The sequence below is a fragment of the Lonchura striata genome, chromosome 9, assembly GCF_050655825.1.
Source record: "Lonchura striata isolate lonStrDom1 chromosome 9, ASM5065582v1, whole genome shotgun sequence".
NCBI classification, from domain to species: Eukaryota; Metazoa; Chordata; class Aves; order Passeriformes; family Estrildidae; genus Lonchura; species Lonchura striata.
This window is the reverse complement of record NC_140711.1, coordinates 30822263-30842153: the sequence shown is the minus strand read 5'-3', so window position 1 is coordinate 30842153 and position 19891 is coordinate 30822263. Positions and strand designations below refer to the sequence as shown.

At 48.2% G+C, this 19891-nt stretch overlaps 1 protein-coding gene across 2 annotated transcripts in view; it reads left to right on the top strand.

The window, feature by feature from the left end:
• The first annotated feature begins 3525 nt into the window (after positions 1 to 3525).
• Positions 3526 to 19891, top strand: part of MME (membrane metalloendopeptidase) — a 31681-nt gene continuing 15315 nt past the window's right edge. The window contains exons 1-10 of one of the 2 annotated variants that reach the window (XM_077785764.2): positions 3526 to 3663; positions 7332 to 7501; positions 8745 to 8780; positions 12382 to 12543; positions 13433 to 13513; positions 14191 to 14286; positions 14387 to 14505; positions 15212 to 15277; positions 17815 to 17949; positions 19277 to 19378. In XM_077785764.2, the coding sequence (XP_077641890.1) occupies positions 7342 to 7501; positions 8745 to 8780; positions 12382 to 12543; positions 13433 to 13513; positions 14191 to 14286; positions 14387 to 14505; positions 15212 to 15277; positions 17815 to 17949; positions 19277 to 19378 (957 nt within the window). In that variant the 5' untranslated portion in view covers positions 3526 to 3663; positions 7332 to 7341. Of the gene's footprint in view, positions 3664 to 7044; positions 7124 to 7331; positions 7502 to 8744; positions 8781 to 12381; positions 12544 to 13432; positions 13514 to 14190; positions 14287 to 14386; positions 14506 to 15211; positions 15278 to 17814; positions 17950 to 19276; positions 19379 to 19891 lie in introns of those variants that run through there. The other variant, XM_077785765.2, reaches the window with a different exon arrangement.

The following is a 19891-nucleotide window of genomic DNA, read 5'->3' as shown; positions in this document are numbered from 1 at the left end:
TTCCTGAATGAGATATTACCCAGGCTTGGATTCATTACAAACCTACTGAGAAACAAAACCAGAATGAAATTAGGAAATGCTCAGTGTGGTAAGACTTTACCACCTAAATTCTCAGAGTCCAGCTGCATTGAACATGCATGGGGCTAAGGAGGGAAGGCAGGAGGTTCCCCATTTTCCTCTCCTCTGGCAGAGGACGTGATGGGGAAGGGATCAGCAGGGTTGAGGCGGGTGGTCAGGCTCACAAGGCAGCATCCATATTGTTTGTTCCTTGAACCCTGGCTTTGCTGCTTTGAAAAGTGTGCTTTTCCAAGAGGAAATACATACAAGTGTCAACAATGTTGTTTCACAGTCGTGTAAATGAGTCCTAATGTCACCCAGGGGTCATGTGGGGAATGAGGTCATGCTGTGGCCATTTGGACCAACAGGAGAACACAATATTGAATGGTCACTGGCTTTTCTTGACTTATGAGAAATTCCAGTTGAGCTATTGGGATACAGTTCATTTTCCTGAAGGCTGGACAGTGAATCCATTTTTGTATGCTGTTCTGAACTACTTGTGGGCACAGATTTTGGAGCAGCTTCCTTCCCTAGCCAGATTTTTAAGGGATACTACCAGTATTGCTATCTCTTCTCAAATCAGCAGTGAGCAGAAATCTTTGTTTGTCAAGGACACAGATTTAACAACAGTGTGCTCTTCCATATTAACTCCCTTTTCTTCATTTTCCGACTCTAAATGCTATGTTGAGTGTTATTTGGTTTATACATTTACTGTGTATTTGTTTCAACCTGGTTGTTGTCCACCAGAAGTCTAGAGAACAATGTGGGCAGCAGTGCCAGACCCCTCCAAACTTGTGCCTAAAGGATGAAGCTGCAGACTCTTCCTCCTCCTCCTCACTGCAAGCAGCAAGATCAGAGCAGCACACCTCAGCAAGGTGCTAAGGAAAAACTATTTACTCTTATCCTAAATTCAAAGATCCCATTGTTTCTTTCAATTGTGGGGTGCACCTTCTGTTGTAGGTTTGCCTTTTTGTTTCTTATCTAGGTGAAATCCCAGCCCTAGCAGAGGAGGGTAAGGGACACACACACGTGGTGTTAAAGGGAATCAATCCAAGGGTCACCTGCTCCTTGGTCATCCTGGCACTGGGGCTTGCCCTGAGGAATCTGCAGCATGTCCACGAGCAGGATGAAGCTGTAGGTCTGTCATGCCTGTAATGATGGCTTGGAAAAGCCCTCTAAGACTTTTCCATTCCTCCAGCACTGCCGAGGCCACGCTGACCGTTCCACATCCACACAGCTTTTCAATCCCTCCAGGGATGGGGACTCCACCACTGCCTGGGCAGCTGGGCCAGGGCTGGGCAAGTATTTCTGGGAAGAAATTCTCTCTAATATGCAAACTAAAGCTCTCCTGGCAGAACTTGAGGCCATTTCCTTTTGTCCTATCGCTTGTTATCTGGGAGGAGACCCCACCTCACAGTTGTCTCCCACTGCAAACCTCCATGGCACAGCAGCAGAGAGAACATTCTCCTCAAGAAGCAGATCACACTGCTGACTGGCTGGGAGTTTTCCCCAGGAAAGGCCCAAACAAGAATCTCAGTGACTGCTCGCACATCACAGCTCCCACAGCCTGTGCCACCAGCATCTGCTCTCTCTTTCCAAACACAAGAGAGGAAACACTCTCACTGCCTGGCAGGTATATTAGACCTCTGTGGGCAATTTACAGGCTGCCAGACGAGTTTCTTCCTTTTCTCTCTCTTTGTGGTTAATTAGGCAGTTCTACTTTTTTTTTGTTCACCTAGAATTTTTGAAACAAGTCTTTTTTTAGTTCACGCGTCACTCTGCACTTCCCAAGCTTTGTTGCAGTGAAGGCTGTGCAATAGGCACCTGGTCACAAAATCACATGTATTTTTAATGCCTCCTCCATTCTTACATCACTTGGTGAAATTTGCTGTTGTTTAAGGCATTGGGTAATGACAGGAGTGACCTGCAGGAGCACATGGCTTGTCCCAGGAATCAGACTGGAGCTCTGTAAGAATTGCTGCAGGAAAGGGTGAACATGAGACATTCACAATAATTTGAAGACTGATCCTGAAAGGATATAATCAGTATTTCCCCCACTCCTCTCTGTAAGAAAATGCAGCATATTTTGTTCTCTAGACCTTTTTTTTTTTTTCTTGCCCGTTTTTGATGCTTGTATTGCTTTTATGGTGAATAAAATCTCCTTCTTTAGAAGTTCATTTTGGAAAAGTGCTTCATTTGTACAGCTAATGCTCATCTTCTGCTCTTGATTGTATCTGCCCTGCACATCACTCGCTGGTCAGTTCCATAAAGAAATGGGGATTCAGTTTCCACCTTTCTTGGTAGGAGGAAGTTACTCCTCTCAAGCCACAGACATTTTAATGTGTGTAGCTGGTAATGAAATATTTCAGAAATTCCTGCCATGTCTGCCTCAGAGGTAATAAGCCTCTAAAGGAACGCAGCAGAAAGCAGTGTGGTGTCTGGTTTGAATGAGAGGAATGACTGCAACTCACATTGCTGCTGTTGATGTTTGTCAGTCTCTCAGTAAGAATGAAACTTAATGAAAATGAAACTTTGTAAGAATGAAACAAATATATTTCGATACTCAGGTGTCTGAGAAATCTTTTGACAGAGCTCAGGGCTGCCTCTCCGTGCGGGAAGTCACAGCTACCTCCCTCCCGAGGAGAAGCCACTCGGTGAATGAGGATGTAAGACCCTGCAGAGCGTGTGTGACTGCACGAATTTGACAAAGGCGATGCGTGTGCATGGAAGCCGGCACCGAGGCGCAGACATGCAGCCGCTAACCCTCCCCGTGCGTGCCCTGCCTCCCGAGCCGCCCGGGAGCAGCGGGAGCCCGCGGGCAGGTGCAGGGGCCGCTCCTCGGGCACGGCCTCCGCGCCCCGCCCGGCGCCGCCGCTGCCCCGACCGGGGCGGCTGGGCGGGAGCGCAGCGCTCCGCGCCCGGGGGCGCTTCTCGGTTTGTTTCCTGCCCCAGCCCGTTCTCATGACCGCGGAGAGGAAGAAGCCTTCAGGTCAGCCGGGGAACTGCTCGCCCGGCGGACAAGGGCTGCTTTGAGCGGCGGCGGGCGCGGGCAGCGGGCAGCGCCCGGGCTCGGCTGTCCCGGCGATGCGGGCGGCCCGCGGCCCCGCCGCTGCCCGCGGCCGCTGAGCCCCGCCGGCGGCTGCCCGGCACGGCCCCGCCAGCCTGAGCCGAGCCCGAGCCCGACCCGAGCCCCAGCCCGAGCCTGAGCTCCAGCCCCAGCCCGAGCCCCATCCCCAGCCCGAGCCCCATCCCCAGCCCCATCCCCAGCCCCATCCCCAGCCCGAGCCCCATCCCGAGCCCCATCCCCAGCCCCATCCCCATCCCCAGCCTCAGCCCCAGCCCGAACCCCATCCCCAGCCCTGCCCCATCCCCATCCCCATCCCCATCCCCAGCCCTGCCCCAGCCCTGCCCCAGCCCTGCCCCATCCCCAGCCCCAGCCCCAGCCCTGCCCCAGCCGAGCCCGAGCCGCAGCCGCAGCCGGCGCCGCCTCCCCCGGGCCCCGCGGGCGCGGACCCGCCGGCTCGGGGCGTCCCCGCCGCCTCCGCCCGGCGCCGCCCGGGGATGAGCGAGGCGGCCCCGCGGCCGGAGCCCTGCGAGCACCAGCGGGTGAGTGCGGGACGGGGCTGCGGGAGCGGGGCGGCACGGCCGGGCGGACGGACGGACGGGCGGACGGACGGACGGACGGGCGGACGGACGGACGGGCGGACGGACGGGGCCCCGCGCGGCTCCCCAAGCCGGGAGCTGCCAGCCGGCAGCGGTGCTCCCGAGCCGGGACGCTGGCTCTGGGGCCGGCTCACCCTCGGGCCGGGCTCGGCCCGGGGTCGCACCCCGGGAGCAGCGCCCTGAGCCACCCTCGGGAGACCGGGACCGGCCCGGGCAGCGGCTGCGGCTGAGCCGAGCGCCCTCCCCGCCCAGGGCGGCCCGGCCCGGCCTTAGGCGCCTCCCCGGGGGCCGGAGCCGCGCTCGGATGGCTCTGGGGATGTGCCGGGCTCCGGGATGTGCCGGGCTCTGGGGATGTGCCGGGCTCCGGGGATGTGCCGGGCTCTGGGGATGTGCCGGCTCTGGGATGTGCCGGGCTCTGGGGATGTGCCCAGCTCCGGAGATGTGCCCGGCTCCGGGATGTGCCGGGCTCTGGGGATGTGCCGGGCTCCGGGGATGTGCCGGGCTCCGGGATGTACCCGGCTCCGGAGATGTGCCCGGCTCCGGGTTTGTGCCCGGCTCCGGGATGTGCCTGGCTCTGGGGATGTGCCCGGCTCCGGGGATGTGCCGGGCTCCGGGATGTACCCGGCTCCGGAGATGTGCCCGGCTCCGGGTTTGTGCCCGGCTCCGGGATGTGCCTGGCTCTGGGGATGTGCCCGGCTTCGGGATGTGCCGGCTCCGAGATGTGCCGGGCTCCGGAGACGTGCCTAGATCCGGAGATGTGCCGGGCTCCGGGATGTGCCCGGCTCTGGGGATGTGCCCAGCTCCGGAGATGTGCCCGGCTCCAAGATGTGCCCGGCTCCAGGATGTGCCCAGCTCCGGGGACGTGCCCAGCTCCGGGGATGTGCCCGGCTCCGGGGACGTGCCCAGCTCCAGGGATGTGCCGGGTTCTGGGGACGTGCCCAGCTCCAGGGATGTGCCGGACTCAGGGGACGTGCCCAGTTCCGTGTGGCAGAAGAGGTGCAGCCTCTGCAGGCTGCCCGGCAATGCCCCTGGCACTGCCTGGCTGGCACGGGACAGTACCTTTTGAAAGGTACTGTCAAAAGGGACACGGGACAGGCTGCACCAGTTAATGAAAACATTGTAAAGTATTCCCGTAGTGTGCTACATTTTCTGTGGAGGCGACGCTGGGAACCAAATAATCAATAAACCGATTTTAACAAACCCATCCCAAAAGCTAATGCGTTCATTAACTCCTAGTGACATCTAGATCAGGGTCAGTCGAAACATCATCAGCTCTCTGTGGTGTCTAAGCTCAGGTAGGCACAGCAGAGGGGATCACATAAGCACCAGGAGAAGTGTAAGAAAACCACAATACCGAGGCTTATCTGCTTAAATTATTCCTACAGTTTCGCTGTGCTTGCAGTAGCACATAAAGCAACTTTTACCTGGTGGTCGTTAATGCAGATGGGTTCAACTCTCTGAATAACTAGAAGTAAAAACTAGTCAGCACGAGGAGCTCTCCTGCAGGAACAGAAAGATTTGCTCGCTTGGAAAAACTTAGCTGATTGCAAAGAACATATTTACACATGAAAGGTGCAGTGTTTCCTGCTGCTCAACGGAACTGTATTTTCAGTGCTCAGAGTCACCACCGGAGTCAGGAGATAAGCATTATTGCTTCAATGAGGCTGCAAGTACTCAGAGGATTCTGGAGACTCGGCAGCGTTTTGTCCATACAAAGAACATTTTTTTTGCTGCTTAATATGACTGGAAGTGAGAAGGAGATAATGGTTAATCTGCTTTTCTATTACCTATGAACTTCTAGCTCATAGTTAATGCAGGGCAGACTTCTCACTCCTTTGCATGTTCCAGTGGGATTTCAGTCCTGTGCCTCAGACACCACTGGCTCATTTGACCAAAAATCCTGTTCTTCAGAGAAAAACAGCAGCTCATGAGGCACGTGAAAGTAGTTGTGCTGGTCCCTGTAGGTGCAGAAGGACAGAGGCTGGGCAGACCTCAGGGATCCAGCCTCCTGAGCCACGGAAGAGCCGCAGTTCTGGCACTGCCAGTCACCTCCTGCAGCTTGGTGTCCCAGGAGCAGTGACAGAAGGGAGGACAGAAATAAAATGTGTTCTTGTTTGTGTAGAGGAACAGCATGAGAATGTCCAGTGAGCCACCGAGACAGGTGTTGGTAAACACCTGGAACACGAAATCTCTCTTACTCACATCTGTAGAATGGGGTTAGTGGACATTTTTAGTTTATTAATAAACATACACTTTAGGAACCTGTTTTTGTGGCAGAGGAGCCTCATTCTTGGGGAGGTGGACATCAGAGGAAGGAAGAGATTATTGGAAACTAAGGAATGTGAATCAAGCAGAAAACTAAGGAAAATAATCAGGCAGGAGGTCCAGGAAAAGCAAAGACTGGAGATCTGAGAGTTTGCAGCAGTTTGAGAAGAGTTTGAGTTGGGATGAACACAAAGCAGCAATACAGCTAAGGCAGTTTAAAACAATGAAGCTCCAAGTCTTAGACTTGACTGGATACAGAGCCTGAGAAGGGTCCCTCACTTCTGGGACTCATGGGGAGAGGGAGAGGGTATAAGGAAGGTTGACTTTTGTGTGAGGGGTCTGGTGAATGTAGTGTTCCCATTATTTATCCCGGTAAAATTCTCATATTCTTTCCCATTGAATGGAAAGGGTGTGTACTGCCTGTGGATGTAAAGAGCCCCAGAAGATTCTGGCAGGGATTTTCATTGTGAAATACTGAGCAATACATTGCTGTGCATGTAGGGATTGGAATCTCAGCTGGAGGAGGAAAGTCTGGCCCTGGGTAAGCAGGAGCAGGTGAAGGGAGAGCACAGAGCTGCCACCAGCAGCACTTCAAATGTGGCTCAGTTACCTCAGAAGAGCAGCAGGAAGAGGATCTGCACACCTGCTGCAAGAGCTGCAAGAGCTGCACGAGTGAGTGAGCTCGCTGCCAGCAGCATTGCGTGACTCCAGTGTGCAGTGCTCTAACCTCCAAAGACAGGCCTGCTCGCAGGGCTTTAAAAATTGCTGCGAAGACTCACTGTCTTCAGTGTCAGCTTGACAGGCTCCCAGCAGAGCCTGAGTTTTTTCTATTTTTAGAGCCAGCTGTAAAGCTGTAGTCAAGAACTGCTTACATAATATTTTAGAAGTGACAGCGAAGCACAATGGCATATTTTGACCTTTGGCATTAGATAAGTAATTGGCAGGTTAAGTTAATTTTTATTCAAGCAAAGAGACTCGCTTTTGAACTCCTGTACCTTCACACAAGATTAAACCTCACGGGTGCATTTTAAAATAGGTTTTGGTTTGCTGGCCTTCCTTTTCTGTGCGGTGTGAAGGCAGCTCCTCCACGTGAAGGAACTCCACTCTTCTGCTCTCCATCCATGACACGAAGTGTGTGGTACGTGTGTGTGACTGTTTTGAGTGTGTGTGTGTGCACGGGCCTGGCAGAGGGCAGGATTCTTCATTTCCTGGCTGACAGCCCAGCAGTATTACAAACAATTGGAAAACTCACCTAGGAATCACCTTTGTTGCTGTGCAGTTGAGGACTGGTTTCGAGCCTGTGACTCAGGGTAAGCGCTCAGTGGATATTCCCTTTTCCATTGCAGACGCTGGGTTATGGGCAAGTCAGAAAGCCAGATGGATATAACTGAAATGAATACTCCCAAACCAAAGAAGAAACTGGGATGGAGTGGCCTGGAAATAGGGCTGGCTGTGGTGGTGGTGCTGCTGGCCATCGTGGCCATCACCATGATCGTCCTGTACGCCACGTACGACGGTGAGTACGGGCACTGGGAAGGGGCTGGGAGCCTGGCTGAAATGCAAAGTTAAAATGTAAAGCTGAACTCTACAGTTAAAATGTAAAGCTGAAAAGCTGAACTGTAAAGCTGAAATGAAAAGTTGAAATGTAAAGCTGAAATGCAAAGCTGAACTGTAAAGCTGAAATGTAAAGCTGAATGTAAAGCTGAAATGTAAAGCTGAAATACAAAGCTGCAATGTAAAGCTGCATCTGCATGTCTTGTTGCTGGAAAAACTCAGAATCTGCAGCTTTCCAACTGGGACTCGGTAAATTCGTTTGTTCTTGCAAAGTTGTGGTAAACACAAACCATCTGTGTGTTCTGACTTAGGAATACTTCTGTTTGTAATTAATGCCTCAGTAAGCAAAGATCCCAACAAACGACAACATTGCTGAAGAAAACCAAACTCCAGGGCTTCCTTTGTGTTCCTGAAGATGTATGAAATTCCTGTTTTTTCCTTTTTCAGGCTGTTGCAGCAAGGACTCTCAGTGAGTGTAGTCATCCTGAGAGGGCTTTGTGCTTCAGTAGCCAGAGCAAAATAATTTCATTCAGGGGGAAATACATTGGTAATTTTTGGAAAAGATAATACAGAGAAGCTAAAATTTCCATCTAGGGGCAAACTAGAACTTTTCCTTATAGTGGGAATTAAGTGCTTTTTTAAATTTTGAAATACTTAATAGTTTTGTTTAAGCTTTTTACTGAAGTATAGTTCAATTATGGGATGGAAAAATGCCATTATGGGGAAAAAGGTTTTATTTTCAAAGTCTCAAAAGGAAATATTTTTATATTCCTGAATCCTGTATTTTGTTCAGAAGACTTCAGAGTGAATGTCTCAGAATTTTCATATAATTCCTTGAAAATCCTTTTGTCATTGTAAAGTATTGCTAAATTCAAACTGGCTTTGTCATTCTGTCCAGTCCTTGAGCTATTTTTCTCTAAATTGCTTCTTTGTTATAAAAATAGTATTTTGCCCACCTCCATTTTCCTCTGATGACTACAAAAATTCCACATGATGAGTGACTAGCACTGAATGACCCTAAAGGGTTGAAGATGATGCTATTTTTAGAGCCTGATCCTATAAATATTCCCTTACTGACTGTAAGGTGTCCATTCGTATTAACTTACTGTACAGTGCAACTAAATTGACCATCAATGGAAAGATTGTAGATTTTATTATATTGAGATTGAGTAAAGAATTAAGAATATGATTGTATTCTCTTTTAGATGGGGTTTGCAAGACACCAGACTGTATCAAATCAGGTAAGAATGAAATATACGTATGTTTTAAATTAATTTATGTGGTTTTAAACAAAATTACTACCATGGAATTCTCCCATCTAACTGCAGACAAGTATGGTACATGACTGTGGGTCTGTTACCCCACATGATTTTCCTAGCATAGTGATTCTGCAAAAGGAAACTCCTGAGCTATGATGCTGTCAATCCCACGAAGCATCCTCCGTGCCCAGTTCTGCATGTTCCAGTGGGACAAGCTGCTCACCCTTCAGCAGCAGGTGCAGTTTTAAGGAGTCCCAGGTGCACAGCACACGTGGAGCTCCCAAGGGTGCTGCTCCATCACACCTCTGAGACTCGCAGGTACAGCAGGAGCAGCCCAGGAGAGTCAGGGTTACAGGTTTCCCTGCTCCAGGGGCTGCTGGTTTCAGGTCTTGCTTTGGCAGCTGGTGGCTGCTCACACGCCAGTCCTGCAGGGACAGCCCAGGGCAGCCCCTCAGCCCAGAGCTGCAGAGTGCACGGGCCAGGTAGAAGGTTCATTTCAGGTGGCCATCCCTGTCTCTTCATTCCACTTCCAAGGTGTTCTTCTCCCAGCAGGAAAGCTCGTGCTGTGGTTTGGAAAATGAGCTGGTTATTAGTTCCCTAGCAGATTGGTTTTGATCTCTGATGATGCTCATTTTCAGCTGCATACACATTGCTGCAAGGGAGTTCAGACAGACTGTGTGATGATGAATGAACGCCAAAAGGAAAAGCAGGAAAAGTTTGGAGAAATGAGGCACAGGGTAGCAAGAAGAGCCTAAAGTAATTATTTAGAATAATTTTGCTCTTTTATGCTTCTGTTAAATGCTTTAAGAGCATTTAACCACTGGAAAGGGATAAGGTGAAGATACTGACAGAATTGATTGTTCATTTGAGAGAAGAGCTGCAAATAAATGACCAGAAGAAAAAAAATGTAGTAAAATAAATAATGAACAAATACTGAAGAAAAAATGTAATGAGAATTCATTGGTTCTACCCAGGGTAAATCCCAATAACTCATGGCACTGTTATCCATGGATTTGTGAGGCCACTGCAGTGTAGCACAGGAAGATACAATACAATTTGTACATTTGAGCATTTTTTGGATAAGCTGACACACTCTGATGACTTGCCTGAGCTCAGGCAGCACAGCCTGATGGAACAGAGGATTTTGGTCTCTGATTCTTACCTAGGTAAGCATATTGTTTTGCTCCTGAATCCTCCCCAGGTCACTGGTTGCTTTGCCAGCTTATATTACTTTATTTGTAAGCTATTAAAGCAACAACTGACAATCGAGAGTACTACAATAGGATTAATCATTACAAGTAACTGATACGAAGTTCTGCATTCTTGGTGCCAGGTAGGAACTGAGTAAACAAGTGACAGCAGGAGCAAAGCCAAACACTGGTTTGTCACAGCAACACTGAGCACTGATGAAGAGTACACTGTGTATTACCTGTGTTTGTATAGGTATAAATTCACCCGGATCAGAGATAAAATAATAAAACATTAATAACATAATCACATTCCCATGGTATCAGCCAATTAACGAATGGTTATCTTGGGGCTCAGGTGCAAGTAATGCTCTTGAGGAGAGTGTTCTGCATGGTCATTCTTACTGTATGTACTTCACATGCAGCCCAAAATGAAAGACCACAGTTGCTACAGCTGAGCTTTTCTGGTATTTTTGCAGAATTTAGGCTTTAAGTACTGGTAAAAATTGGATAGCTGATCCTGGCTGGCCTTGCTAGCTGCTCCTTGGAGCAGGAGAGCTAAGAGAGATGATTATTTCTGTGTGGCACGAGCAGGCACAGAGCATTACCCGGGTGCTGACTCCAGGCAGAGCAACCCAGCTGCACAGTTGAGGCCAGGTGTGATGTTACACTGCTAATGATCCTCAGGTTTAAGCAAGACGTGGATTTCTCCTGGCTCTTGTTGTGAGGTTTGTCCCAAAGTGACAAGTCAGTGGGTACGGGCCATCTTGTCTTGGTGTCAGAAGATGTTTCTGTCCTACTGCTACTGTTGGGCAGGGCTGGGGTGTCCACTCCTGGCTAGGAAAGTTCTGTGCTGCTGGACTGACACATGCCAAGGTTACCCAAGGGACCTGAAGCCCTTCAGGTGCTGCCCCAGTCTGGCAGAGACATCAGAGAATACCCTTGACCCAGGAGATGTTAGGAATAGTTACAGCTTTCCTCTTTCACAGCAACTAGGTGGAGTTAGGACAGGAATAAACTGCAGCATTCAAAACACTCCCCTTCCCCTACCTGAAACAGGGCAAAACAGACAGAAACCAGCACCAGAGCTTCCACAATCCCAGAGCACCTGGGGCTGCAGCCAGTGTCACACTTAGCAAAAGCACTGAATTTCAGTCTCTGGCTGTTGGTGTGACCCTGTGTCCCTTCAAATAGAAGTCACCCTGAAGCCATCAGCTTCAGAAGGGAAACCATCAGCTAGGAGGCTTTGCACCTATTTCCACAGTGGGTTTTATGTTACAGAAGAAGTCTGAGGTTGAAAATGCACCTGTCTGTGGCTATTTCCATCTTGCAGGCACTGGAACATTGTAAAATCATCAGATGTTGGCCTAGAATGTAACACCCCTAAGCCAACAGAAAAATGGGGGCAGGCAAATCAACACAAACACCACAGACTGTCTCTCCATTTCCACCAGCACAAGAGACGTGGAAAATATTGAAAGTACTGGAAAAATAACTAAAAATATTTGACTTGTCCATGTGGAGGAATGAACACTTGAAATCACAAGCCTCATAATTTACTAAAAATAATGTCAGAAAAATGGGAAGAATATTCAGTATCCTGGGAAATTCAGAGGTATCCCTAGCTCTTGCCTGACTCCCAAGATCTCTCTTTTCTGTGAGACTCTGTTCTGGCATGCTGGTGGTAGAAGCAGTCTGGGTGGGATAGGAATAGTTATAGGGAGAAGCCCAGAGGGTTTATGGACAGCAGCTGGAAGCTGTCATCAGGGGATTGGATTTTACTGAGAATCCCTGGCATGGCTGGTCAGTGACTGGCCAGTCTTGGACAAGCCACTCCAGGGAGTCAACAGGATAGCAAGAGGCAGTATCAGTTCTAGAGTAAAATGTGGAGCAGGTCTGATAATGAGTGTAGCTTCCAGAAGGCAGTAATAGAAAAACCTTTCCTGTCAAGAACTGAAATAGTCCAACAAAATCAGTATTTTATTGAAATAGACAGGATAAAGTTGAGTCTAAATCATACTTAATTACCAAAATTACACTACAGTGGATACTTAACCTCTGCTATGTCTTGTGTTTTTAATGTCTCTTTTCACCATGTTTCAGTACAAAGAAGGGTAAGTGAAGGGTAAATGAAATATCCTACATTTTATTTAGAACTGAGTGACCACTCAGTTCTCAGGGAGCAGGAACATCTGTCGGTTTGCCACCAGTAAACAGAGCCAACTGGAAAGCGTGGCAGCTGTGGTCAGCACAGGAACAGTAATTCCTTGTTCACCCATGAGAACTTTGTTTGGTCTAGAACATTCAAGTGAGCCTGAGCCTATCCTAACCTAAGTGCACTGCTGAGTTCCCCCCTGAGGGAAGGCAGAGTTGTGCAGTGTCTGTGTGTGCTGCAGCTGCCAGGATCCTGGAGAACATGGACCCCAGTGCCCAGCCCTGCCAGGACTTCTACCAGTACGCCTGCGGGGGGTGGCTCAAGAGGAACGTCATCCCCGAGACCAGCTCCCGTTATAGCAACTTTGACATTTTGAGAGACGAACTCGAAGTTGTTTTAAAAGGTCAGTGCAGTTTGGGGACTAAATAAAGTTTCTTCTTTGCCTTCTGTGTTATCCTAAGAAGTTGTGGTTTTCTAGCAAAGCTTAGAATACTAGCAGATATTTCGGGGGTTTGTGTTTGGTTCGGGACCAATCTGCCGCGAGCTGTTTGCTCGGGAGGGCTCTGGAGTGTGCAGCTGTGTCTGACCCTGGGGCAGAGCTGAGCAGACCTGTCCCTGCTGCTGCCTGCAGATCAGGGCAGCTGCAGTCCCCACCTGAGCCCGCCCCAGCGGCAGCACCAACAGGTGAAGGAGGAGGAGGAGGAGGAGGAGGAGGAGGGAGAGGTCTGTCTGTGTCCACATCAGCTGAAATGCTGGAAGCTGCTCTCTGGCAGCCCATGTCCTGCATACCTGTGTCCCATCAGAAAGCCCCAAGGCCAGGCAAACTATTTTCCTGCCTGTCATATTAACAGTATCAAATTATTCACCATCCATTTTTTCAGGTGAAAATAACAGACTCCAAGAAGACAGTCTGTACTCATGTAACACTCTCCAACCCCTTCTCTCCTGGCTAAATATCCTTTTATTTACTTTGCCTGTCTCCTGGTTTTGCCAGCTGTGTCTTCACACAATAGCCTGGTTGCTCAAAACCTGTCCCTGAGCAGTCAGAGATTTGTCCTTCAGCCAGGGTGACCTAGAGGGACTCTACTCTGTTAGGTTCCACATCCCAGCTCGGCTGCAGCCACTGCAGGGCACTTCACCTGCAGGGCTTTCCCCTCAGGGGCTGCCAGGCAGAGCTCCCTGGGGCTGGGCACGGAGCTCTGCGGCCCAGCCCTGCTCCCCAGGACCTGCCAGGACAGAGCAGGGATGGCCAGGACAGAGCAGGGATGACCAGGACTCGCTGTGTGTTTCAGATGTCCTCGACACCCCCAGCACCAGCGATATCCCAGCGGTGCAGAAGGCAAAGACTCTGTACAGGTCCTGCATCAATGAAAGTAAGTGTCCCCTGGGGCCACTGCCACCTCCAGGGCACCTCAGAGACCCAGAGAGCCCCACCTCGGGCAGCTGCACTCGTGTCCTGCTCTGTGCAGCGTTTTCCAGCTTTGTGAACACTGAGATGTGTCTGTTCTACAGAGTGCAGGCAGAATGTCAGCAGTAAAACTGCTATTGTACCTCCTGCTTTACTGCCTTAGGTATTCTAGGTAACTCTTCAGTTACTAATTTGCTGCAGATATATAAACTCAAATCCTTTCAGTTAAATGGGAGTTAACTTCTTTTGTAGAAATTAGCAGGGATGAGGTGAAAGCTACCTGGCTCTGCCACTAAAACAAAGAGCAGTAAAACAGTTTGCAGTGCTTCCTAAATCATATTTTTATAGTTTCCATAATAGTATGAATACTTTTCAAAACTATTATTTCAGGCTATCTGCAGAGAGAGGAAAAAAATTACTCCTTCAATGTCATGGTCTCAAGGATCTGCATATGCTGTTTGTGACTGGAACATTTTTACATTAAATGTTAAAGCAGTCATACATCAGAGCAAACTGCTGCTGTGGTGATGGAGGAAACAGTTCTCAGCTTCACTGTTCTGAACTCATTATAATATATAGTGTAATATATAACATTTGTGGGGTTTAAAATATCATGGTAACTCATTTTATTTTTTCCAAAAGCTGCCATTGATCTCCGAGGTGGAAAACCTCTAATTAGTTTATTGCCAAATGTGTCTGAGTGGCCTGTAGCAACAACCAACTGGGATGCTTCCTATGGTAAGATAACCTGTGCTTATTTTCTTTTAGTTAAATATCTAAATTATTTAATTTATTGCTTACTAAAAATAGAGACTGACTCTACCTTCCCTTTGCTTAGGTACTGCTTGGACAGCTGAGACAGCTATTGCACAGCTCAACTCCAGATATGGAAAAAAGGTCCTTATTAATTTTTTTGTTGGCACAGACGATAAAAATTCCACAGCACATATCATTCACGTAAGTCTGCCTGGGTGCCGTGGCCTTGTTGATCATAAAAGTGCAGCAAATAACTGGAAGCACAGACATAAATGTTAACAAGGAGAAACATCAGTGATCTGAATTTGAGCTGAGCCCTTTGGAGATGAATTTGTGAATTAATGTCATTTCCAGCTGAAGCTCTGGGTTTCACAGTTCCCTGTCTGCTCTCCAAGCTGACATCTTTGTTCTGTGCACTCATACTCTGTTACTGCCAGGCAGACAGGAATGACAGACACAGAAAGGTCATCTCTGAAACCTGAACATGCGTCTAGGCAGGAGAAGGTCTGGTGCTGCTGGGATGCAGCACTGCAGGAGCAAAGGGCCAAGCTCTCCTGTCAGAGGGTGGATGGAGCCGTGGGCACCTCAGCTGCAGGGCTTTCGGAGACGCAGGAGCCGCCTGCCTTGTCTCTGGGCTGCTCTGTCACCTGTGGTCCACCTGTTTCCACACTGCCTACCAGGGCCTTGCAGTGCTCAGCAACGGGAGAAGAAAAAGATTGAAAAGAAAAACAAAAAGTGTAACGAGAATGAAACAGTGAAAGGTGGGCAACAGGATGAGAGAGGAACGCCCCTGTGGGCAGACAGTGATTTGGGCAGCGAAGCACCAGCAGCTGTAGTTACCAAAAGAACAGTACAATGCTCTGCCATCTCCCCTTAAGCACGTCTCAGTTTTTATTTGCATTTACAGATCGATCAGCCTGGGCTGGGCCTGCCTTCTCGGGACTACTACGAGTGCACCGGCGCCTACCGAGAGGTGAGGGGAGCTGGCACACGCTGTGTCACCGCGGTGACAGGGCTGGGGCTTTAGCCTCCATCCCCAAGGCAGCTGCTTGACTTTTTAAGACCCTTTGGAAGGAGATAAACATGGAACAATTTAGGTTTGTTATAGAGCTTCACAGCTGGGTCAAGAACTATCCCCTGACTGTCAGAGCTGTATATAACCAGAATACAAGAGGTCATGATCAGCCCTGTTCTGTCACTGCAAAAAGGAGGTCACTTCTGAGCTGTGACCGACTGGCAGCAACCAGCAAATGCTGCAGGTGAACTGCTTCTACCAGGAATAGGCTTGGAAAGAAAAACAGAACATTCAGAACCAGAGACACTTTGCTGCATGAAAGATCTGAAAAGATCACAGTCTCCTACATCAAACTGCTGAACTAAAACACAGCAGCAAAAGGATGTGATACCATAGAAATGGCTCAGATACCTGAAACCGCCTATGGTCTCCTTTAATTCTTGTTTACTCATTACTTCTGTGGGTCTCATTAACCTGTTAGCACTGACACCGTATCCCTGTTGCTAATCTTGGATGTGCTTTAAGTCCTTGAGAGCTGATGGGTGTCTGTGCTGAAGTCATGGAGTGAAACTGCTACCACGGTGACCTTTAATTAACATGTTCCTTCTGTGTAATTAAATGCAGAAGCAATGAGAAAACGTACAGGCCATTTGGGCTTTGTAGGTATTTTGCTGATGTGCCAACAGTTGATAGTGATTACCTTTAGTTCCCGATCACATGCTCATTAAGACAATCACTGCCCTCTGAACTGCCCAGCTCCATGTGAGATGGCCTTTAGGAGCTGACTCACATTGCACCATCTGCTCCTTCCATGTGCTGTGCTAACTGCAGCCCTGAGACAACTCCTGTCCTCTGACCTACCTGAGTTCCAGCTCTGCACTGCTGGAAGGTAGGGGAGGAAGGGCTGTTGAAAAGCAGCTTTGTCACTGGCAGGCAGGCTCGCAGTGTCCTCCCCAGCAGGACTGCTCCACAGAGAGCTGCTCCTCCCAGCCCTCTCCTCTCTTGGCTCTGCTGCCTGCTCTTACTCTGCTCCAGGAGCTGCACGCAGCCAAATCATCTCTGCCTCCTGTCCCTCTCAGGCCTCTGCCCCCAGCAGCACTCCCACCCCAGAGCTACAGGTGGGACCTGCCTATAGGATCATTTAAAATCTTTTTCTCTTGTAAGATACAGGATGGCTGTGCTCCCACAGGAGTGATTCCAATGTCTTAAGTTTCTACTGAAGTTGCTGAGACTATTTATACAGTCCAGATTACATTAGCTGACTTAGTTCTTTGCTACCTGACTTAGGAGCTGCACTTAGGAGAAAAACAAAGTCACTGATTGGTACCTAAAAATCTCTGTTAACTTATTTGAGGTAATAGCTATATTGAGTTTTGTGATGGCTTTTACAGTGCTGGTATGACTGTCTTTTGTGGCTTGTTGGAGCTGTCAGTGGTTTCATGGGCCTCTCTCTCTCTGAAATGATCTCTCTCTACCTGGCAGAGCCCTCTGGGCTGCTGAGCCCCATCCCTGCTGGCAGCTGCCCAGCCCTGAGGTGCCACAGCCCCGGCTGTGCCCAGCCGGGTGCCAGGGGGACACAGGGAATGGCTGCACACCTTCACCAAAGAGCTGTGTGCCCTGCCTAGGAGCTGAACATTCCAAAACACTTCCATCTGTAAAGCTGATGACATGCACACCTTATTAATCCTAGGTTTAATCACTGGTTTGGTAGGTTACTTAGCCTAAACCAGATTTATTATTTGATAGCTGATCCAGCTCTATGTGTGTTTTTTTTTTATCTGCATTGGAAAGGAATATTGAAAACAGCATTTCTGTTGATAGAAAAAAATGAGTGTGACTTACCAATGAGGAATTAGAATTACAAATAATAATGGAGTTACAATAAAACAGAGGTTCCATAAAATATGATGACACCTTAAAATATTTGGCTGTGTGACATTTCAGAGAATTTGCTGCTCTGTTTCCATTCTTATCATTACTGAACTCTTTAATGTTAGATTTCATATAAATTGTCTGTAGTATACCTAGCTTTGCATACAGCAACATGAGCTCTAGCAGTTCCAAGAAGCACTGGAGGAGGGTCACAGCTTCTGGAGTGCTTTTCCCACAAAGCCAATTCCCCCCTTGTATGTTCCTGGGAACATAGCTTAGCTCTTTGGTATTTTTGGAAGTTGTAATTAAAGTGAGCTAGAAAAAACACGGGTGATGGTTTAAATATGGACATACAAATGTCTCATTCTAAATAATGAAAACAGTGCAGTCATTGGGAGCGTTCAGCTTTGGATGGTGCTCCAGTTACCCAGCAGTGCTCCTGAGGGAATGTTCACAGTTAACTTCTAGTTGTGACCTAACAGTATTTCAAATGAAATCGACCTGTTTAAATAAGGAATGAAGAACTGTAGTTCATAAAAATGAAGATGAAATCTTGAAGATAATCAAGGTATGCTCTACTTGGAAGAGTTTTGTCTTTAAACTGTTCTTGTTTTTTCTTGCAGGCATGTTCTGCCTATGTTGATTTCATGATTTCTGTAGCTAAACTAATCCTACAAGAAAGAAATATTTCTGTCAATGAGACTGCGATTTCTGCACAAATGAGAAGAGTCATGGAGCTGGAGAAAGAGATTGCCAATGTAAGGAAAACATCTTTAAACTATCCTTTAAATAACTGACTTTTTCCATAATACCTAAGAGAGCTGGCTGTAAAGTGAGTGGTTAACTTCCCTGCTGATGCTGTTTTGTGGGAGTAGAAATATATGGAGCCTGTTACACCTGAAGGCACTGCTGTGTCCTGCGAGGAGCAAGGGAAAGTATTTGAGGCAGCTGCTTTCCAAGCAATGAAATGTTTTATTCTGATCAGCTCACAGAAGCTGCAAGAGCAGAGAGAGGCAGACCTGGGATTTGGTTAATGTGGTTTAGAGTGCGAGTTTTGGGAGATGCTCTGGGGTCTCTCCTCCCTTTGTCCTGTTTCCCTGTGGGCTGTTTGGATCCCAGAGCAGCAGATTCCCAGCCCTGGGCCTGCTGTGAGCACAAAGTCATGTTTGTGCTGCACAAGCTGCTCCACAATGCTGATTGTTCCAAGGGCATTTTTTACCAAACACTGCTCTCCCTTAAAAGAAAAGGACAAAGGAAAAATAATACCATGAATTTGACTTTGGAGGAATAGCGAGGGTTGAATGTGCATGGAGAAAACCAAAGGCATTTATGAGCAAACCATGGCTTATTATTATTAACCATTGCAGCAGGACCCGAGGCTGAGGATGACCATGAAACAGGCTGAATACATATTTTATAACTTCAGCTGTTTTTGAAGGTACACTGATAGCAAGGTCACGTACTGGGGAAAACCATTTATATAAACTAAAACCATCTGATTTTGATTTTCTTCATTTTCATGAGAAACACATCTCTGGGCTTGGATCAGAGATGGTCAATTATTATCAAAAAGGGAATTAATTGAAGAAAGGCTTTGAAGAGGAGTATGAAGGGAACTCACACCTGCAATGTCCCTGCAGCAGTTGCTGCTGCTGGAGTTCAGCTGCCACTGTCTGGGATTTTAACCTTTCATCCAAAACTCAATATCAGCCTGAATGTGACTGAAGAGAGCTGCCATTGTGCTCTTGGGAATTTGTTAAAAAAACACAGAAAAAAACCCACTGAATGCACAATAGACTAGGAAAGAGGAAGCGGAAGAGAAGGATAAAAGAGGCTTGGCATAACTGATTTTTCAAAGCACATTAAAAGGATAAAATCTGCTGCTGTGGATGCAGATGTTGAGCTCAGCAGTGCAAAGTGCCAGTGCCCAGAGCAGCACAGAGCTGTGTGAGCTGGGGCTGTGCCTCCCCAGCAGTACCCTGGGTCACAAAATCACACCGGGCAGCAGTGCACCCTGCTCAGAACCAAAACTCCTGGGAACTGACTCAATGTACTCAGTGATTTTCTCCTGATTAACTCTGACAGGCAACAACAAAATCTGAAGACAGAAACGATCCACTTCTTCTGTACAATAAAATGACCTTGGCACAACTCCAAAACAACTTCTCACTGGAGATCAATAATAAGGTGGGTGATCAATAACTTGGTATTTTAACCTCTCATTTGTCACTGATGGGATTAAACAATGAAGCCTGGATTTTTTTTCTGGTAAAGACATGACATTTGCAATTGAGCAGGATCCCTGACGTGCACAGTCTTACCTGCTCCTCTGATGGCACTGAACCCTATGCACATCCTGCACCCACTGCTACTCCTAACCTGAAGGCACAGCTTCCCGTTTGCGTCAACACAAAAGACAGAAAAGTACAAAGGAAAACATTTCCAGTGGGAGGTGTCTCTGCCCATGGCAGGGGGTTGGAAATAGATGATCTCTGAGATCCTTCCAGCCCAAACCATTCTGTGATTCTCTGGTCTGTTCCTTGCCCTCATGGGTTCAGGACAGAAGTCCAGCCTGTAGCCACCAGCTGCTTCAGGGATGTTTAGTGGCCCCACTCTGTTTATCCAGAGCTGCAGATTCAGAACAAAAATGCAGTTTGTCCAGCATTGCCTCTGTAATTATTGCTCCCAAGGCAAGCAGAA